The sequence below is a fragment of the Elaeis guineensis genome, chromosome 2 (assembly GCF_000442705.2).
Source record: "Elaeis guineensis isolate ETL-2024a chromosome 2, EG11, whole genome shotgun sequence".
Classification (NCBI taxonomy): domain Eukaryota; kingdom Viridiplantae; phylum Streptophyta; class Magnoliopsida; order Arecales; family Arecaceae; genus Elaeis; species Elaeis guineensis.
Window position 1 is genome coordinate 83,938,617 of NC_025994.2, and position 18,958 is coordinate 83,957,574.

The 18,958-nt window shown below is 37.1% G+C and overlaps 2 protein-coding genes across 4 annotated transcripts; both read left to right on the forward strand.

Annotated features, from left to right (window-relative positions):
- Nucleotides 1–1,043: 1,043 nt before the first annotated feature.
- LOC105055584 (uncharacterized) lies at nt 1,044–16,926 on the forward strand. Of its 3 annotated transcripts, XM_073251970.1 has the most exons (8): nt 1,044–1,415; nt 1,551–1,668; nt 3,387–3,678; nt 15,109–15,311; nt 15,408–15,993; nt 16,066–16,158; nt 16,254–16,337; nt 16,418–16,926. In XM_073251970.1, exons 6-8 carry the CDS (start codon nt 16,147–16,149, stop codon nt 16,853–16,855), a joined length of 534 nt encoding a protein of 177 aa, XP_073108071.1. In that variant the 5' UTR covers nt 1,044–1,415; nt 1,551–1,668; nt 3,387–3,678; nt 15,109–15,311; nt 15,408–15,993; nt 16,066–16,146; the 3' UTR covers nt 16,856–16,926. The 3 variants fall into 3 exon arrangements, 2 of the variants coding, with proteins under 2 accessions (XP_073108071.1, XP_073108070.1); XM_073251969.1 differs by having other exon boundaries at nt 1,551–3,678; XR_012138614.1 differs by lacking the exons at nt 15,109–15,311; nt 15,408–15,993; nt 16,066–16,158; nt 16,254–16,337; nt 16,418–16,926 and adding an exon at nt 6,037–6,332 and having other exon boundaries at nt 1,551–3,678.
- Nucleotides 8,846–12,796, forward strand: LOC140855293 (uncharacterized). Its single transcript, XM_073251165.1, is given in 5 exon segments — nt 8,846–8,882; nt 9,871–10,364; nt 10,511–10,601; nt 11,554–12,357; nt 12,360–12,796. Coding segments are annotated over 5 exon segments (1,863 nt in total).
- Nucleotides 16,927–18,958: the final 2,032 nt, after the last annotated feature.

Sequence of the window (18,958 nt, forward strand, 5' to 3'; positions counted from 1 at the left end):
CAAACCAGAAATCAATCTTTTGGTGGTTGTACAATTAAAGGTAAATGTTTCATGATAGAATTCAAGTAGAACAACAAAGACAATGTAACTGAAAAGAAGAAGGCAATCTCAATCGATAGTGTGTAGCTTTATACGAAAGCATGTTGTGATCACACATATCATTTTCTTTGCTGTTTGAATTAGGCTGTTGCTGATGTAGACTGGACTTACAGTGCTTGCTATATAGAAGCTGTTGTCTTAAGCATCTACTTATGATCATCTGACACCACCACCCACCGAGTTCAGCTGCATGCTCCCAAGGGATAGTGGACAAAGGCTAAAGAAAAGCACTCATCTCTTGTCAAAGGAAAGATGCTCATGCGTCATGAACTGAATGCCAATGCCACCACACACACACACACACACACACATATACATATATATATATAGAGAGAGAGAGAGAGGGAGAGAGAGGTATAAACAAAGCTAAAATGTTATATAAGAGCACAAGTGAAGGGGGGACCAGAACATTTTTCATGGACTGTTGTTCACAAGAATGGCGGTGTAATATACAATTACTGTTTGATCAAATAATGTTGTAGAAAGTTGCCTCAGGGCTCAACCTTGATACAAAATATATCCACTGCTATGTGTCATGGGGAAAATTAGAGTTTCGAACCACAGCCCTACATGCACCAACGCTGATCCCTTGAATGGTGCCAATCCACTTATGCCATATGGAATGGAGCTTCCTTTTGGTACAGTGGTTGGGCGTTTCTCCGCTGCATAGCATATGGTTGAGTGGGATGTGGTGATATAGAAAAGACCCCTCCGAAGGCAATTAAAAAGGCGCACAGAAAATTTAGAAACCCTAACTGCATGGTGGTGGCCTGGGCATGACATATTCAATATTTTCTTTTGTTCCTGGGACCACAACTTTTTGGTTATTCTTAGTCTCCTTTCAGCCTTGGTATTACAACCAAATACCAGAGACTAAGAAAAAGGGATTAGCACTACCACCACCCCCCTCTCCTACATCCCACAAACCCACCCAACCGCCCCCACCACCCCCCCCAACCCAAACCAAACCAACTCCCCATTCTTCCTCTATATATCTCCTCTCCCCATCGCCTCCTTTCCCCCATAGCCTCCTCTTTTGAGGCCAGCAGTTGCCTCTCTTCTCTACTTCTAGCCTATTCCCACCTCTCTCAGGCCGGCGCTTTGATGGTATGTGGTGCACCACAAGCAGCTGAAGCTGCCAGCATGATCTGATCTCTTTTTCTTTCCTCTAGATCTTGGATGAGCATACATATCAGATCATGTTGCAGTTTCATCTGCTGATGGGAGCACCAGGAAACCCTACAACCCTACTCCTTTCATCACCCTAGATCTCTCTCCTCAGATTTCTTGAGAAACCCTAGAGGGATAGCAAAATGGTTAGTTTCTCTTGCCGATCACTTCCATCTTCTGGCTGCCCATAATTTCACCACTTTTTCCTTTTTATTATGGTTTGTGGTACTGGTACTGATGTGATCTCTCTCACTTTTATGACATGGGGCTGTTTGGCAAAGGAGTGGAGACGTGTGAAAGAAGAGAAGACAGCAGGAGGGAGATTTCTTAAGTTTCTCGCACATGGTTACTGCTTTTGACATCCTGGCCTGGGGGGGGTGAACCTTGATATCCTTCCCTGTGAGTTCGTATTATTGGATTCCACTCTCTTGGACTTTCTTTTGCTTTCGATCTTCATATATTATTGCTCTCTTAACTTGTATCATACTTCCCCTATTAATATTTCATATATTAGGAAAGAAAATTAATGGCAGTTTCATATCTACGTAATGATTTTATTTATTGTACGGATTTTGACCTCTTCTCACCTTTTAGCTCTCAATCTCTGTGTTCATGTACGGATAGGGCAGCATGAATGCTTATGTAATCGATTTTGTAAATCTTTCGCATACATGCTTGCATTTTTCTACAATATTCCATGCATCAGTCTTGGAAAATATAGCTTAGAATATTTATAGCTCATCTCTGTCTCTCATGCATGCAACCTGGACCTGAAATTTGATTCCTTGGCTTCCTTCATTTTCCATCAAATCTTTAAAATAGCCAAGGATTACATGGGAGATATATGTGGTGTTACCGAAAATAACATCTACTTGTACGAGAGAGGTGATTTGACTTTGTGAAGTGCTGGTGTGAAACATTTAAGACACTGAGCCTTGGAATAAATATCTGCTCTTTTTCCTTTTCTTGTCATGTCCTTCAAGGTCAGGCAAGTAAAAGAAGAAGATGGGGCATGCATCAAAGTCTCTTTTCCTTTCGGTTTCTTTTTTGGTACATTCTCTTTGTAATCTTTTTTAAGGCCTTACAAAGAAATTCTCTTTCAAGCAACTCTCTCTCTCTCTCCCCCCCTCCTCCCCCAATATTAATTTGTAGGTATACAAATATGGCTCTCTTCCTTCCTAGCTCGTTGAAGAGTCTTCCTTCACTCAAATGCTCCTCATTCATGTTAGTTTGTTGGCATCTCTTTCCACCCTCCTCTTTCTCTCTCTTGGTTGTTGTGGCACTTTGTCACCTTATAATTTTCTTTCTTGGAAGCTTCAGGAGGCAAGGAGTCCAAATATCTTTTTTGAATTAGGTCGTAATACCCGTATAGCCCTTAACGTCCATGTCACGAGAGGAAGGCACATGGAAGCTGTCCTGTCCCATTTAGTGTTTGTTTCCATGCAGTTGAGTCTTGTTCTCATGAAATCCAGAACCCCTGCCGCCTTGCTTGACCTTAGCTTTAAAGTGGCATGCCCATCTTTGTATGGCTCCAAAAGTTGCCCCCCATGGCACTTGTTTCACCAAAAGGCCTGGCTGGCTTGGGCAACTAGGCAAAAGTGGAGAGTGAAAGGGTGACATGGGAACAGTGGCGGAAAGGGAGTCCTTCTAACTAGGGGAAGGAATCCCCTTTGGAGTATACGGCCTAAAAGAGCAAGGATTTGTTTTCTTTGTATCGGTTAACATCAATCTTGTTAGATTTTGATATCTTAATATCTATGGCGCCTCCTTGAAAAATTTTTGTAGGTTTACATCTGACAACTTATATAATTTCTATTAGAGTGTTCATAGAAATCCCACTCAGAAAACCAAGTCCTATTAACTCAACATGGTTTTTGCATTGGCCCACAAGTATAGACAACCATAATACCAGGCTAAATTCTGTATAGCATCAGCAAGAGCATCATGTCTTATGCTATGAAGTGAACAAGTCTGTGGTCAAGAAAAAACATGGTGCAGATGAATTTACCAAATCTTTTCCATTCCTCTGAGTGGGTCCTATTTAGTTAACTATAAGCTCACAAGATTTTGTGCTCTCGGCATGACAAATAATAGCATCATGAATGTTCAAATATTAGTTTCAATTCGCAATCCATCAAACGAAGAATCAGGAGCTTAAGCTGGAGTAGATTCACAAATAAGGGATACAAAAGGCAGGAGCTAAGAGCTAAGGTGGTAAAAGCAGGGCAGAAGAGCCCAGGCTGGTTGACAACATCAACTAACTCCAGCATCTGGCGTGCTCATGGGACCAGTGTACTGCTTTGCCGAAGACGGAGAGAGAGAAGGAACAACCTCTAATGTTCCACACACGCAATTCTCTCACCATGAGCTAACATGTAGCACATGAAGAGCTCCTCCAGTTCACAGAAGGTATGGCTTTGTATATATTGATGTCATATTTCAACATAGCTTATCTTCAAGCGAATTGCCTTTGTGGGATATGAAACATCAGTAAGCATATTATCTTTAAAGTAATGCATTTTTTTTGGAATTCTATTTGCATGGTTGTGAGATTATAAGGGCTTTAAGAAATTTGATCCGCGACCTTAGAGCACTCCTTAATGGAAGTAATGGAAAATGCGTTTCACGCTATATTCTAGGGGTTCTTTTTACAATTTATGCAATGTTTTCTGTATTCTTATAACTATAAACAAAGATAACCTAATTGCAAGATATCACCCCATATATGTTCAGTAATTGGAGACTTCGGTTATTTATGAAGCATAATTATTGGGTGCATCGTGCTATCAATGTGGACCAAAGTGAGAAGCTGATGACCGCAAAACAGGCATTAAAGAGAATGTACAAAAAGTGTAAGTATGACCTCAGAATTTCCTTTTTTCACCAGGAGGGAAGAACATTGAGATCTGTCAAAACTGCAACAATTCTAAAGATTCTGACTTAAAATGACCCAGCCATTATCTATAGTCTATAGTAAACTGATGTTTTTATCAGAATCGAAATCATGGGTAGAATCAAGTTGTCCTAGGCTTTTTATGTTTCGAACTGAAGCGCTGACTTATCACTATACTTTTTGAACCAGTCTAGAAATGGACATGCACTGATAAAAAAGGAAGAACCATGACATCAGTTGAGCTGATTTGAACATTTCTTCCCCACTGGTTCAACTACTTAACTTATTGATCATATATAATTTTGCAAATTATTATCATATGTAACTTCCGAGAAACAAGCATATAGTTATGCAGAATCACAATTTGTGATAATTATCATCTCTTAAACAAGAACTTGTGATAATTATTAACTTATATGTGATGATTCAGTGTAAACAAAACATCCAAATAAGCAATTTACTTTTTTGAAGGGAATCAAAGGACTGACTGAGTGGAAGTCATCCACATCCTATGCAATGAGCTGCTACATAGCTAATTGATGGTGACATGAAATATTTCACAGATCTTCTTTAAATTATTGCATGATGAATAGATATGCAATATTAATGATCAAGAAGATATTCAGGGGAAAAAAGAAAAATCACATATAATGCATAGTTGAAAACTAGTTAGCTTGGAAAATTTGATTAAACTTACCTCCCACCCATGGGGAAAAAAAGACACCCACACATCCAAAAAATTAAAAAAAAAAAAAGAAAAAGAAAAGAAAAGAAAGGAGAAGAAGAATTCATGTTTAACATAATTAAAATTTTAACAAATGTCAAACATTGAAGATAGAGGGGATTTTTATGAAGTAGATAGCAGAAACCTTCATTTAGTAATTAGCTAAAAGATAAAGATGAAGTAGTTGAGAGGGATGAATTACTGATAGACGAACTATGAATATACTTCATAATTAAATTCTATTTACTTGAAGTAAAATGCTCCCAAAGTTGTGGAATTGCTAAAATCCATCTTAAACAGAAGTGAAAGGGAAACAAAGAAAAGGAAAATCAGGTGATCACCAAGAAAGCTAATTGAGGTTAACTATGTATTTATATTATTTCTGATGGAGATAATCTTAATCTCTCCTCGACTTCATATATAGTTCCTTACTGCCATCATTATTTGTGTCTTTATAATCAAGTAAACCTCTCTAATTTACATGTGTTGATAATGCTTAATTAGTGGAACCCGCTGCAGGTTGTGGTCTAAAATCATAACCCTGTTGTTTTTGTCTCAACTTGCAATTCAGACCCTCCTTGTCTCAAAAACTATATATATAAATCTCCATGTTTAGCATTAACAATTCTTTTTCTAAAAAAAAAAAAAAAAAAACCTTTGGATAAGCTAACAATTTTTAAACAATATTTAAATCCTCTGTACATATAACAAATAGCGAACTTACTAAGAAGTAATGTGGTAGGTTCTATATTTTTCACAAAGGCTTGCCTACTTCTTGCGTATCCTCATTTCAAACCTTTCATGGGTAAAAACTTTATGGTATCTCAGCATTTTAACCTACCTTTTTCTTTTTAATACATGAATAAAAAGCAATCACTATATGATCAAATGAGTAAACTTATGTTATTTGCAATCAAACTCTTATCTTCGCCACAAGATATTATTTCTCTCCGATCCTTTTCTAAACACAGACATTGCTTCTCCATACAAACTAGTTCAAAACAAGTCCTATACATCTGATATAGTGGAAATGGCGTCTACTTTGCCTCAAGGTACCATCGTGCATTAGTTCTTACTTGCTAACCAAACCACTACTCAAACTTTTTAGAAAAAGAAATAGCTAACATGATTTGGTACATACTATTATGAGGTTGGCGAAGTACACCCCTAGTTGGAGGAAGGAGACAATCTCCAAGTTGAGGGACAAGAATAAGATGGACTGTGAGAGGCCTGATGGGCATGGACCACTTCCTAAAGGATTGGTAGGTCTTGGTTGGTCGATAGCAACAGCTCAACCACAAGATCTCATGGAGATGATTCGCGGGATACAAACTGTACCTTATCCGTGTTTTTCCAAGGATCTAGTGTTTTCCAAGTAAAGATACAGCTGTGTTCTTCTTCTATTGTTTATGGGAATAAGAGAGTAGACGTAACGTCTCGTGAGTACATCAGTAGCATATTAATTAAGGCACAATATTATGCTTGAGAGGGAAAGCGTTGGTTGAGACCCGAAAGGACGCATTATTCCATCTTCTTTTTCTTTTGTATTGTTGTTTAATTTATTTTGGTTAGAAAGAAGCCTATTAGTAACAGGCTTCATGGCGATATAGACTTCAGCCAACACCACTGAACTCCCAAACTTTAAGAGCTTGATTTCTGGTACAGCCAAGGGACCTCATCACTGGCAGGCCAAACTGGCACCTTCACCAAAAGTAATTAAAAACAAAGAACAAGGTAGCAACTTTTTCATAAAAAAAATAAAAATAAAAAAAAGTAGCAACTTCATGGTACTTTTCATTTCAGAAAAGAAAAAACAAAGAAAAAAAAAAAAAAAAAAAAAAGCAAAGAAGCTTGGCTATGCATTCATGTTGGAGATAAACCATAGTAAAGTTGATAGGATTTTGTTAATATGACTTGAATTTTGGATATTTTTTATGGGCTCGAACTATGATCCAATCTGAAAAGTCCGCGTTGCGACCTGAATGAAATTTTTTGGAAGGTCTGTGGTGGTAGCGGAGGGCATGAGCTGATAGATCCATGTCCGAAGCCCACCACTGACCTCATTGGGGGGTGGGAGGCGTGGTACGGATCAGTATAAATATTGTACTTTCTGTCAATCTCGGCAGTTTTGTGAGAGAGGTTTGGAAAATCAAATTGCGGCTAGGGTTTGGAGAGTTCTGAATGATTGTATCTCTCTTTTCATTATAATGGAATTTTTCTCTCGTGCATTGCCTGTGGACGTAAGCTTTTCAGCCGAATCACATAAATCCTGTGTTTATTTTTCTTCTCTTTTTTATTTTGTGTGATTATACGAATCTGTGTGTGTCCTATTTTTGTGCTTGCTGTAACAGATTTGATGACAGATATGAACAGATGAATTTGGACATGGTCTCTCAAAAAGAAGGAAAGAAATTAGAAAATGGATTGCTCTAATAAAAATTCAAACTCCTGAACATAATCCTATTATTTGTAAACTAAAAATCATTTATTTTTGGGGCCCTTTTATCTATACTTCAACTAGCTACAAAAAATAATCTAAAGATAGTTTAAATAATAGATCTCACATTCAGCTGTTTGAATCTTCATTTTGGAATGCTTTTTCCAGATTTAACCTAACTGAATCTGATCCTAAATCTGATTAATTTATCTTATGTGGTCTATATAGAAAAAATAAATCATACCCAATGATGTTCTTTATTTTGGGATCCCCGTCTGGATATGATCCCACATCTCACTAATCTAACTCTAGTCTACCGCTTGTTAAAATGCCCAGAATTGTGAATAAGCTGGCTTGAAGCATTGATATTTCCTTTCTGTTCTTATTTTTTTGGGGGTAGAAACATGATGGAGACATTTTGAATTCTAGAAATTTGAGAACGAATCAAAATGCCTATCTTACTATATGTACAAGAATGAGATCTAGCAAATACTAAAATTTCATTCTCTTTCTTATCCTCCAGTCTACTTGTATATATTCTTTCCAAAAAATTCTATAACTTGGCCACTTTTTTTCCCGTCGGAGATGGAGCCATCTATTTTTTTCTTAATATCTCTTACCCTCCTTTCTTCTGTCTTATTTGTATTTTATTTTGCCCATTTCACTTTCCAGAGATTTCAAAATAATTAATGTTTTCCTTTATAGTGGATCTTCTTGAAATATTTTGTCAACCGTAATAACAGCCAGGATCTGTCCCAATTTATGTCATGTGAAATTATTTACCATTAAAGTACTAGCTATAGTTACAACTGTTACAATATATTATAATGAAAAATAATATATACTAATAAAAAACAATAGTTTTATATTTATCTCCTTTCTTTCCTCGGTTCCAAAAACAGCATTTTTTTTTCAAAGGGATGTAATTTAGAATGTTTAATTAGTAAAATAGCTAGCGCTCATAATAACATTCTCATAATTATAACAAAAAAATAATGGATAGAGACACAAAATGAAGATATTATATTTCATTCCTTTTCTTCAAGGTTCCAGTCACAAAGTTATTTCGTTTTAACAGGCCTTAATAGAATTTTTATAGACCATTACAGTGATTATGACAGCCTCTTTCATCCAAAATATTTGACACATTTATTATAAAAAGGTTGTAGAACAATCATTATAATGACAGCATAACAAGATTTGTTATAAATCATATAACTACCTACGAATTGCACCAAGCCCCCTCATCACATGGCGTCCCAGTCTGCAATCATCAAAGACATTTTTATATAGGACAAAGTGGCACTCCTCATCAAACTTATTATATTTATTTTTTCAAAAAAAAATTATCTAAACAAGAATATAATTAATATTTTAGAAAAAAAAATTTAGTGGACAAGCATTGACAGATTCATCACTACAACAAAATGATATGGACAGATGTAAATTACTGTGAGATGATGCCAGCCACAATGTCTCATTCATAAGCCAGCTACTCAATTTCATCGTTATTAAGTGCTTGATGCATAAGGATGAGTCCCTCCAAGTTTCCTTTAGAAGTAAGTGCAACACTTGTTGTCTCTTCTAAAGATGGTCATGTGACGTGAATGAGTTGTAGGTGCCAACATTAAAGACGTCCACCAATCCACCCACTATAAAAAATTTAATTTTTTACAATAAAATTTTAGAAACGAAATTTATTTCATCGTAAATAATTAAATTTTTACAATAAAATTTAAATTTCATTCTAAAAATTAGATATTTATGATGAAAAAAATTTTGTTGCAAAAAGTTATATCTTTTGCAATGAAAATTTCATTTTTATTGTTAGAAATTAATCTTTAGCGACGAATTTTTTTTTTCGTTGCAAAAAATAATTTTTTTTGGGACGAAATTGATATTTCATTGCAAAAAATAAGGATTTTTCTGATCAATTTTATTTATATTTAGCGACGAAACTAGTTCATCGCTAAATTTTATTTTGTTGAAAAAATTTGAATATTTTACGATGAAAATTTAATATTCGTTGCTAGAAATTAATCATTAGCGACGAAAATTTTTTTCATCGTAAAAAATTTTTTTTTTGGCTACGAAAAAATTTTTTGTTGCTAAAAATTATTTTTTTTATGACGAAAATAATTGCATCGCAAAAAAATTGATTTTTGGCGGCGAAATATTTTTTTCGTTGCAAAAAAGTTGATTTTTACGATAATTTTTTTATATTTGCGACGAGATTAAATTTTCATTGCAAAAAATTTATCATTGGCGACGAAATAATTTTTGTTGCAAAAAATATATTTTTTTGCGACAAATTATTTACTTTTCGTAACGAATTAATTTCGTCGCTAAATATTTTTTAATTAAAAAAAAGGCACTTTGAAATAGGACAAAAATTTGCCCCAATTCAAAAAAACCTCGATCGTTCTCTCCTTTGCCCACGCCGCCGCGATCGCCAAACTCTTTCTCCCTCCCCGGTCGCCGGCGACAGTCCTCCCTCCTCAGTCGCTGGTCATCGGTCGTCGGTCACCGGTCATCCTTCCCGATAAGTACTCTCCCTCCCCACCACCATCCTCTCTCTCTCCCTCCTGGCCACCATCCTTTCTCTCTCTCCCTCCCCGCTGTCGTCGAGCCCCCCCTCCCCGCCACCTCTGGGAAGAAGAGTAGACCGCAGAGGACCTCACGCCTGTCCTCTCCCTCCTCGCCTCCGTCGTCTCCCTCTCCCTCCGCTTCCTCTCCGACTCCTCCTCCCTCCTTCCCTCGAATCCTCCCTCCTCTCCGCCTCCTTCTCCCTCTCTCGCCTCCTCTCCCTCCTTCCCTCCCCGTCCCTCCTGTCCAATCCCTCCTCCGGCCCACCGGACCAGCAGCTCGGCGCTGCCCTCTTCCGCCTCGCCCACGCTGCCCCCTTCCGCGGCGTCGCCGTCGCTTCGGCCTCCCATCCCACCGCCTGCCGCCTCTCCTCCCCCGCCTGTCGCCTCCCGTCCCTCCCTCTCTTTCTCACTCTTCCTCCCTCCCCACCGTCGATCGACCCGTCCCTCCCCACCGTCGGTCGATCCCTCCCTCCCCTATCTCCCTCCCTCATTCTCTTTCTCAGTGCCTAAACCCATTTTCTTTCTCACTCTCCCTCCCTCACTTTCTCTGTCACTCTCCCTGTCTCTCTCTCTTACACCTGACTTGTCTGGTTTCGTAGGGCCGCCGCCACCGCCGTCGGGCCGCTGCCACCATCACCGGTTGCCGTCACCGTCACTGCACAGCTGTCGGATTCAAGGGGAGACTTGAAGGTGAGAATAATTTTTTTAATTTATATATTTTTTTATTTTTATAACAATTTTTTCTCAATTAATTTTAACCATTAAAAGTAATTATTTATTATTTTAATAATTAGATATAATGTTAGATATAATTATTTGTTTGATATAATTAATTTTAGTCATGATTTAAAAATATTTTAAAAATAAAAATAATTATAATAATAATATATTAATTGTAGCATAACAAATTTATAAGCCTTAGAATTTTCGTTCGAGGATAGCATGCATAAACCAATATTTTTTTTATAAAAAAAATATTGGTACTTTACACACTATTCTTGAATTGTCCTCGTGGACAGTTTGGGCACGTGAATGAATTTAATATTGCAACACATGTGCTTCTACATCGTAGAGTTTTGTCGGTATTTTCGATCATGTTCTCTAGATACATAGCATAACTTTAATGCTTGTGTATCTGGAGAACTGCGTCGAAATACTGTCAAAATTTTTTTGGTATAGAAGACATGTATTGCAATATTAAATTCTTACGTTCCTAAATGGGATAGGACCATCACCCTATAGGTAGGAGATATAAGGCGTTAGTCAACTATTATTACATAAAATTGATTGTATAGTTTGCATCATAAATATGTGGGTATGGATCGTGGTTGGATGTCATTGCGTGATAAGTTCTGTCCCGAGTATATTACGGGTGTGACGTCTTTTATGAATGTGGCGTCCAATCATACTAGAGAAGATGAAAAAGCTCGTTGTCCATGTCGTCGATATAGAAATTTATTTTGATGTACCTTATTGGACATTCAGAATCATTTATACGAACACGGTATAGATGTGACTTACAAGAGATGGACTTGTCAGGATGAAGATTTGCCGACTAGCTCGAGCATGTTGTCCAGGAGTCCCATAAATCCATCGTCAGTCGGTGGATCATGCAGTCGTGAAAGACAAACACTCGGTGCAGAAGATAGAGAAATTTTAGAGGATCTCCATCCAAAATTATTTGAAGTAAATGTAGAAGCGAGAGCAGAACATCAGCATCCCATTCCAAGACAAGAAGCTGAAGAGGACAGTAACATATCTGTAAATGATAGATTCGAGCGTCTATTAAGAGATGCACAAAGTGATGTTTATCCTGATTGTAAGAAGTACTCTCTGTTGTCCGTCGTAATAAAGTTATTACATATGAAGACACTTGGTAAGTGGTCAAACAACTCATTTAATTGGTTGCTCAAATTTTTGAAGGACCTACTGCGAGAGGGAGAGTTACTTCCGTCAAGTCATTATGAAGCCAAAAAATTATTGAAAGGACTCGGTTTGGGAGTCGATGACTTGGGCCTACGCTGTGAAAAGATACATGCATGTCCGAATGATTGTATTCTGTTTCGGAAGGATAAAAAAGATCTACAAGCATGTCCGATTTGTCATTCAAGCAGATGGAAAGAAAGTCGTGGTAAGGATAAGAAGAAAAAGAAAATATCATGCAAGATTTTGCGGTACTTTCTGATTACATCACGATTGTGTCGATTGTTCATGTCGAGACATACTGCTTGTGACATGCAATGGCATAAGGAGAAAAACAATATCGACGATGATGTCATGAGACATCCATCCGATGGAGATGCGTGGAAATATTTTGATCGTGAACATCCATGGTTTGCAGCTGATTCACGAAACATCAGGCTAGGGTTGGCAACAGATAGATTTAATTTATATGGTAATCTTAGTACTACTTATAGTATGTGGCCTGTTATGGTATTTTCTTATAATTACCGCCATGGAAGTGCATGAAATCACCTTTTAATCTACTGGCCTTGTTGATCCCGGGTCCCCGTGCCCCTAGAAGAGATATAGATATATTTTTAGAGCCGTTGATCGAAGAGTTACAATATTTGTGGGAAGAAGGATGCGAAACGTATGATCATATTGCAGGAGGCATCTTTCGCATGCATGCAGCACTGCTTTGGACAGTTAACGATTTTCCTGCATATGACGATATTTCTGGATGGTGCACAAAAGGGTATAAAGCATGCCCAATTTGTAACGATGATATTACATCGGACCGTATTCGTGGAAAGATTTGTTTCACCGGCCATCGATATTTCTTGCCAGATGATCATAGATGGAGGAGAAGTCTTAAGTTCAACGGCAAGCATGAACGATGTGCGCAGCCAAGATTCTGGTCTACAGATAATATTTTAAATTAGTTACCCAACCCACAGGATGTTATATTTGGTAAGGGTCTGGCCAGCCAAGCAAGGGTGCGAACAAGTATCGAAAATTGGAGAAAAAGGAGCAAGTTGTTTGATCTTCCGTATTGAAAAATGCTTCTTCTTCGACATAATCTTGACGTCATGCATATTAAAAAGAATATATTTGATACTATATTTTATACCATTCTCAATATCGAAGGAAAAACAAAGGATACTATGAAGGCTCGTCTTAACTTAGAGGATATGCGGATTAGAAAGAAATTGCATTTGATTCGATGGGGAGATAGGCTGGTGAAGCCATTGGAATGTTATATACTGAACCGAAGAGAGAGAAATCAATTTCTTTCATATTTGAGATCAGTGAGGTTTCCTGATGGATACGCCTCAAACTTGAAACGATGCATCAAGTCAAAAAATGAGAAGATCGTCGACATGAAAAGTCATGATTGTCATGTGCTTCTACAACATGTGCTTCCAGTTGGTTTGCGCGGATTGTTGCCGGATAATGTGTGTGATGCGTTACTTGATCTGAGAACTTATTTTCGGGACTTATGTGCGAAGACATTGAGACGAAGTCAGATCGACATATTGGAGAAGAAGATTATCATTACTCTCTGTAAGCTCGAGATGATATTCCCTCCCACCTTCTTTGATATCATGGTGTATCTTTCTGTTCATCTTCCACATGAGGTTAGATTGGGTGGGCCAGTACATACAAGATGGATGTACCCAATTAAAAGGTAATTGCATGATATTGTAATATTTATTATTCATTATTGTATTCTTATTATATGTGATATCAAGTGATGTTTATTGAATAAGGAGATGCGAGAATACAAAAGTACCATCACTAACAAAGCACAGCCTGAAGGTTCAATAGCAGAGGTACATGTTATGAATGAATGTCTGACATTCTGCTCTATGTACCTTCGGAGAGTGGAGACCAAATTTACAAGGCCACAAACGGAATATCGATGTTGACGAGATTCTGACCGATGGATTGTCTGTGTTCTCCAATATTGCCCGACCATATAGTAAAAAAGATTTTCGAATGTTGACACCACAAGAAACGGATGACATGCATTGGTATGTGCTAAACAATTGCGACGAGGTAGAAGCGTACATGATGTGAGTATATACATTTAATTTTTATTTGTTGATATATCAATGAATATACATGGACTCTAAATTAAAATAGACATGGTATTACTGTATCACTTCAGTGAGAGCATGAAAGTGAGCTCAGAAGAATCAATCCTACATTAGCAGCGACACGACATAGGAATCAATTCGCATCATGGTTTGATGAACGGATAAGTTATGTTAATGTTCATCCATGATTAAAAATTTATTTATATAGTATTTATTTTATCAAATTTAACTTGCTTATTGTTCTTTTAATTGTAGATAGTTCAGCTACGTATAGACAATCCTAACTGTATCAGTAATGACTTAGCCGCACTTGCACGAAAACCTGACAGATGTGTATCAGTATATTCAGCATGCATAGTCAATAGTGTGCGGTTCTTAACGAAAAATCGTGATCATGATCGAACTACACAGAATTATGGAATAAGCGTGGACGGCGAGCACAAGGGTGAAATAATAGATTTTTTTGGTGTTCAGCATGAGGTTATAGAGTTGAGATATAGTGGTCTTCGACGGATTGTGTTATTCAAGTGTCGATGGTATGACTTAGGACGATACAGGCCAATTGTTATAGATCCTCAACTCATCAGTGTCCACGCTGGTCATGTATGGTATGAAAGTGATCTTTATATTTTTGCAAAGCAAGCGAGACTAGTGTGGTATATTGATGATAACAAAATGAAAGAGCCTTGGCGAGTTGCAATAAGGGCTCAGCATAGGCATTTGTTTGATCCCGCTCTTTTCACATGCCCAAATGATGAAGTTTTAGAGAATGAAGTTTGTGCAATTATTGAAAATGAAGCATATCAAATGCAAGCACCAGATAATATATTAGTGCCAGATGACATGGTTGACATAGGATAATTACAAAGAGACGACTATGAACCTGAGGATGTTTCTATTGTTGGATCGTCGATAAGGGCACAGGCACGGGCACGAGCACGATCCAATAATGACTTCATTAACGACGATGATGATAGCACTTCAGGGTTGAAGTCTTCTATGACTCCCGTCGAAGATGACTATATGGACACGAGTTCAGAATCTGAGAACAATAATTAATATGAATAAGTAATTCAATTTATTTTTTTTTACATCATGTAATACTTGAGTTTTTTTTGATTACGTGCTGATTTAAATTATTTTAATCATTGCAGCATCATGACTAGTCCTGGACGTAGACGTTCATGGGGTAGGCAACAGGCTCCGCTTGATGATACACATCCTCACTTTAGTATTTTGCATGATGAGTCAGAGGATTTAGATGAGACTCGGTTGTACGAGTCCACAGAGCAGACTAGTGCTCAGCCAGAGCTTGCCCAACCGGAGGTCATGGCACAGCAGCATCATCCCCTTACAGGTACATCTCTATCAATTTATAAACCATATATATTTTTTTGTTATATATATTTAGTGATACATGATATATGTTCGTTTAACCAATTTTTACATGCAGGAACACAGCATCGACGTGCAGTGCGTGGTCCTAGTAGGGGTCTTGTTTTGGAAAAATATGTGCATACACACAATGAAAAATCGAAGGTACAGATATTTCGAGATCATCCGGTTGGCACAGAGGCTAGTATCGTTGCAAATGAGATCAGCTTGTATATGTGGAATCATTTTTCATGGGCTGCTGAAAGTTTCAAGCATGTAGCTCCTTGATACCGTGATGCTTTAGTCTCTCACATCAAGATAAGTATTAAATTTGGATGTCTTACATATCATTACATGATCCATATTATTTTTGGTTATATAAATAAATTTTTTATTATATGAATAATTTCATGTATTTGCTTTTTGGTATGATGACTGTGTAGGATAATATTGACTTTAAGGATTGCACCGATGAAGAAGTGATGGCATGTATTCTCAAAATGGCTGCAAATAGATACAGAGATCGGCGATGTAGGATTCATAAATACTGCAATGAGCTGCAGGCGAAGAGGATTGATCATGTGACCCAGCCATACAGAAATTGGGCTTGGTCTAGTGATGATTGATGGTGGTTATGTGAGTATTTTGGAAGTGAGGCATTTCAGGTATGTCTAGTATTTCAAGTTATTTTAATTTTGTTATATCCTTTAGTGGTTATAATTGTATGTATTTTGTAGCGACGATCGGAGGCGAATAAGGTGAATAGGAGTAAGATTGATTCTATTCACACGCAAGGAAGTGCCTCTTTTGCACAGGAAATGAAGAGGATGGTACGTAACTATATTTGTAATCATACGTTGTAACTTCTTATTAAATATTTATATTATTTTGATATCTTTTTTCTTCTTTTCTTTTGTTTGAATAGGGACTATCCGGAGTCGACGCCTATGCTAAATTCTATCAAAACAAGAGTGGCAAGTTCGTGACCGAGGAGGCGAGGCAACGTCATGTAAGTATCATTACTCTATATTTTGAATACTTTTAAAGAGTTTGAAAAAAAATTATGATTTTATTTGAGTTATTGTGAAGGAAAAAATATTACAATTGAGAGAGCAGGCGACGAGGAAGATTGGATCTGACGATGATACTGGATCGCAGCAGATTTGTTTGATGACAGATGATACGATTTTGGATACCGTCCTCGGACGGCAGCTAGGATCTGGTCATAGCATGCGGTCCAAAAAATCACGCAGTTCGTCATCCGACCGGTCTGATGATGCATCAGTGCCAGAGTCAGTCAGGACATCCATGAGCATAATGCAAAATCAGATTAGTTACTGGATGAATCATAGTCAGACGCTCGAGAGGATAGTAGCTGCGATGGCGGGATGGCTCGGTATTGATGCTTCTGAGTTAGCACCTCTACAGTCACATAATGCCGCCTCTGCACCACCATCGCGACACATATCGGGTCAGGGATCGATGCCTGGAGAAAGAAACGAGGCCAACGAGCCAGATCATACCTAGTTTGTAGTTTTTTTAAATTTAAAATGGTGTATGGACTTATATTTTTATATATGACAATGAAGATTATGAAATTTTTTGTTACTTGGAATTGGTATTTTGAATTAGAATATTTCTATTGTGTTAATATATTGTTATGTAAAATATGGTTGATCTGAGAATTTATATTTGAGCAGATTTTTTTTGATAAAAAAATTAAAATTAAAATTTTTCTCCAAAATTTAATTTAGCAATGAAATATTAATTTCATCACAAAAAAATTTACGAATCCAAAAAAATAAAATTTTTATTATACATTGCGACGAAATTTTTTATTTCGTTGCTAATTTTGCGATGAAAAAATAATTTCGTCGCTAAAAGTATTACATTTTTACGATAAATTTTTTATTTCGTCGCAATTATGGCGATAAAATTTTTATTTCTTCGCAATTATCGCGACGAAATAAAAATTTCGTCGCACACAATTGCGACGAATTTTTATTTTGTCATCATTATTGCGACGGAAAAAATTATTTCATCGCCAAAATTACGACAAAATTTTTTTTCATCGCAAAAATTGCGACGAATTTTTTTTTCGTCGCATAAATTGCGACGAAAATTTATTTCGTCACAATTATTGTGACAAAATAATTTTTTTTGTCGCTATTTTTGCAACGAAATAAAAATTTCATCGCCATTTTTTACGACAAAATTTTTTTTTCGTCGCACAAAATTATGACGAAAGAAAAGTTTCGTCGCAAAAAATAAGAGAATATTTTGTTTTAATCACTATATTTAGCGACGAAATTATTTTCGTCGCTAATATTTGTCATGAAATTCAATTTTCATCGTTAAAATAAATAAAAAATAAAAAATTATTTTTTACGATGAAATTATTTTTTGTTGTAATTTTAGCGACGAAAATTTAAGCTCTTACGATAAAATTATTTCATCGCTAATACAGTGATTACTTCGTCGTCTAGGTTGACTATTTTTTGTGATGAAATAAAATTTTTTCGTCGCTAAGGTCTTTTGCTACGAGGCTTTCTCTACAAATTTTTAGCGATGATATATTTCGTCGTAAATATTTTTAACGATGAAAAAATAAATTTTAATGATAAAAAAAATTTATTATAAAAAATTAAATTTTTTGCAGTGACCACCTACTATGATCCACAACACAACACTATTCCATTACTTCCAGCATGGTTATTAGATATTTAGGAATTCTGCAACGTTATCAGATGACAGCGATAATGATGCGCCTAGATTGGCACGTTTATAGTGATGGCGTTAACAAGTTCTGGCAGACACAGAGAGAATAGGCCTGATGCATCTTGATTGGCTCAGACCGGATTAGGGTTTTATGGATCAAACTTGTTCGTTTTGGTTTGCATCCATATAGGATCTTGGTCGCATGCTAACGGTTAGTTTGGACAAAAATGTTCTCTAGGTTAGCTTCAGGGAAGGTCAGGTTGGAGTTCTACTGTATAAATTTGGTCTTTTGTTGCAAATCATGCATCACCGTTCCACAGGGCTGATGTGGCCATCAGCCATTGCTGCAGTACATAGGTAGGTTGTTGGCATCAATAGTTGGGCTCGACCGACCGTCTGGCCAATGATCCTTTGGCGTTTCCATAAATTTGTCTTGTTGTCCCAGCTGGAAATTGATGGGTCTAGTTGGCTTGGCTATACCAAGCAGATTTAAGTTTGGAAGTAATCCACAAAAGAGACATGAGTAGGGCTGCAACTTGGATGCTGATGGGATTGTTATCAAGAAGGATTGCAAGTTGGGCAGGTTATTATCAAGTCAATGTGCAATCCAGAACCAACCTGACCAATAAATTGCTGAGTCTTCAATCTAACAAATCCAACAACCTAACAAATTAAAATCTAACTTCGATTAATTAGAATAATTTAAACAAGCTGTTCCCAACCCAAGGGCAGTTTGGGCTTGACCTTGCAGTGGGTCTCCGCAGCTAGTTCATGAGCAGATCAGTCCGAGGAGCTTTATAGAAAATTCTCCCTCTCGGTAGCAAAGCCGGCATTTTATTTGGTTGATATGTTGTTTTCCCATGATCGTGAAGGTGCCAATAACCATTGATTTCCTTGCTGGGGCCAGGGTCT

Coding starts and splice junctions, on each gene's coding strand:
- LOC105055584 (XM_073251969.1), top strand. Junction 16,338..16,417: donor AGGAGGCGAGGCAACGTCAT/GTAAGTATCATT, acceptor GTTATTGTGAAG/GAAAAAATATTACAATTGAG.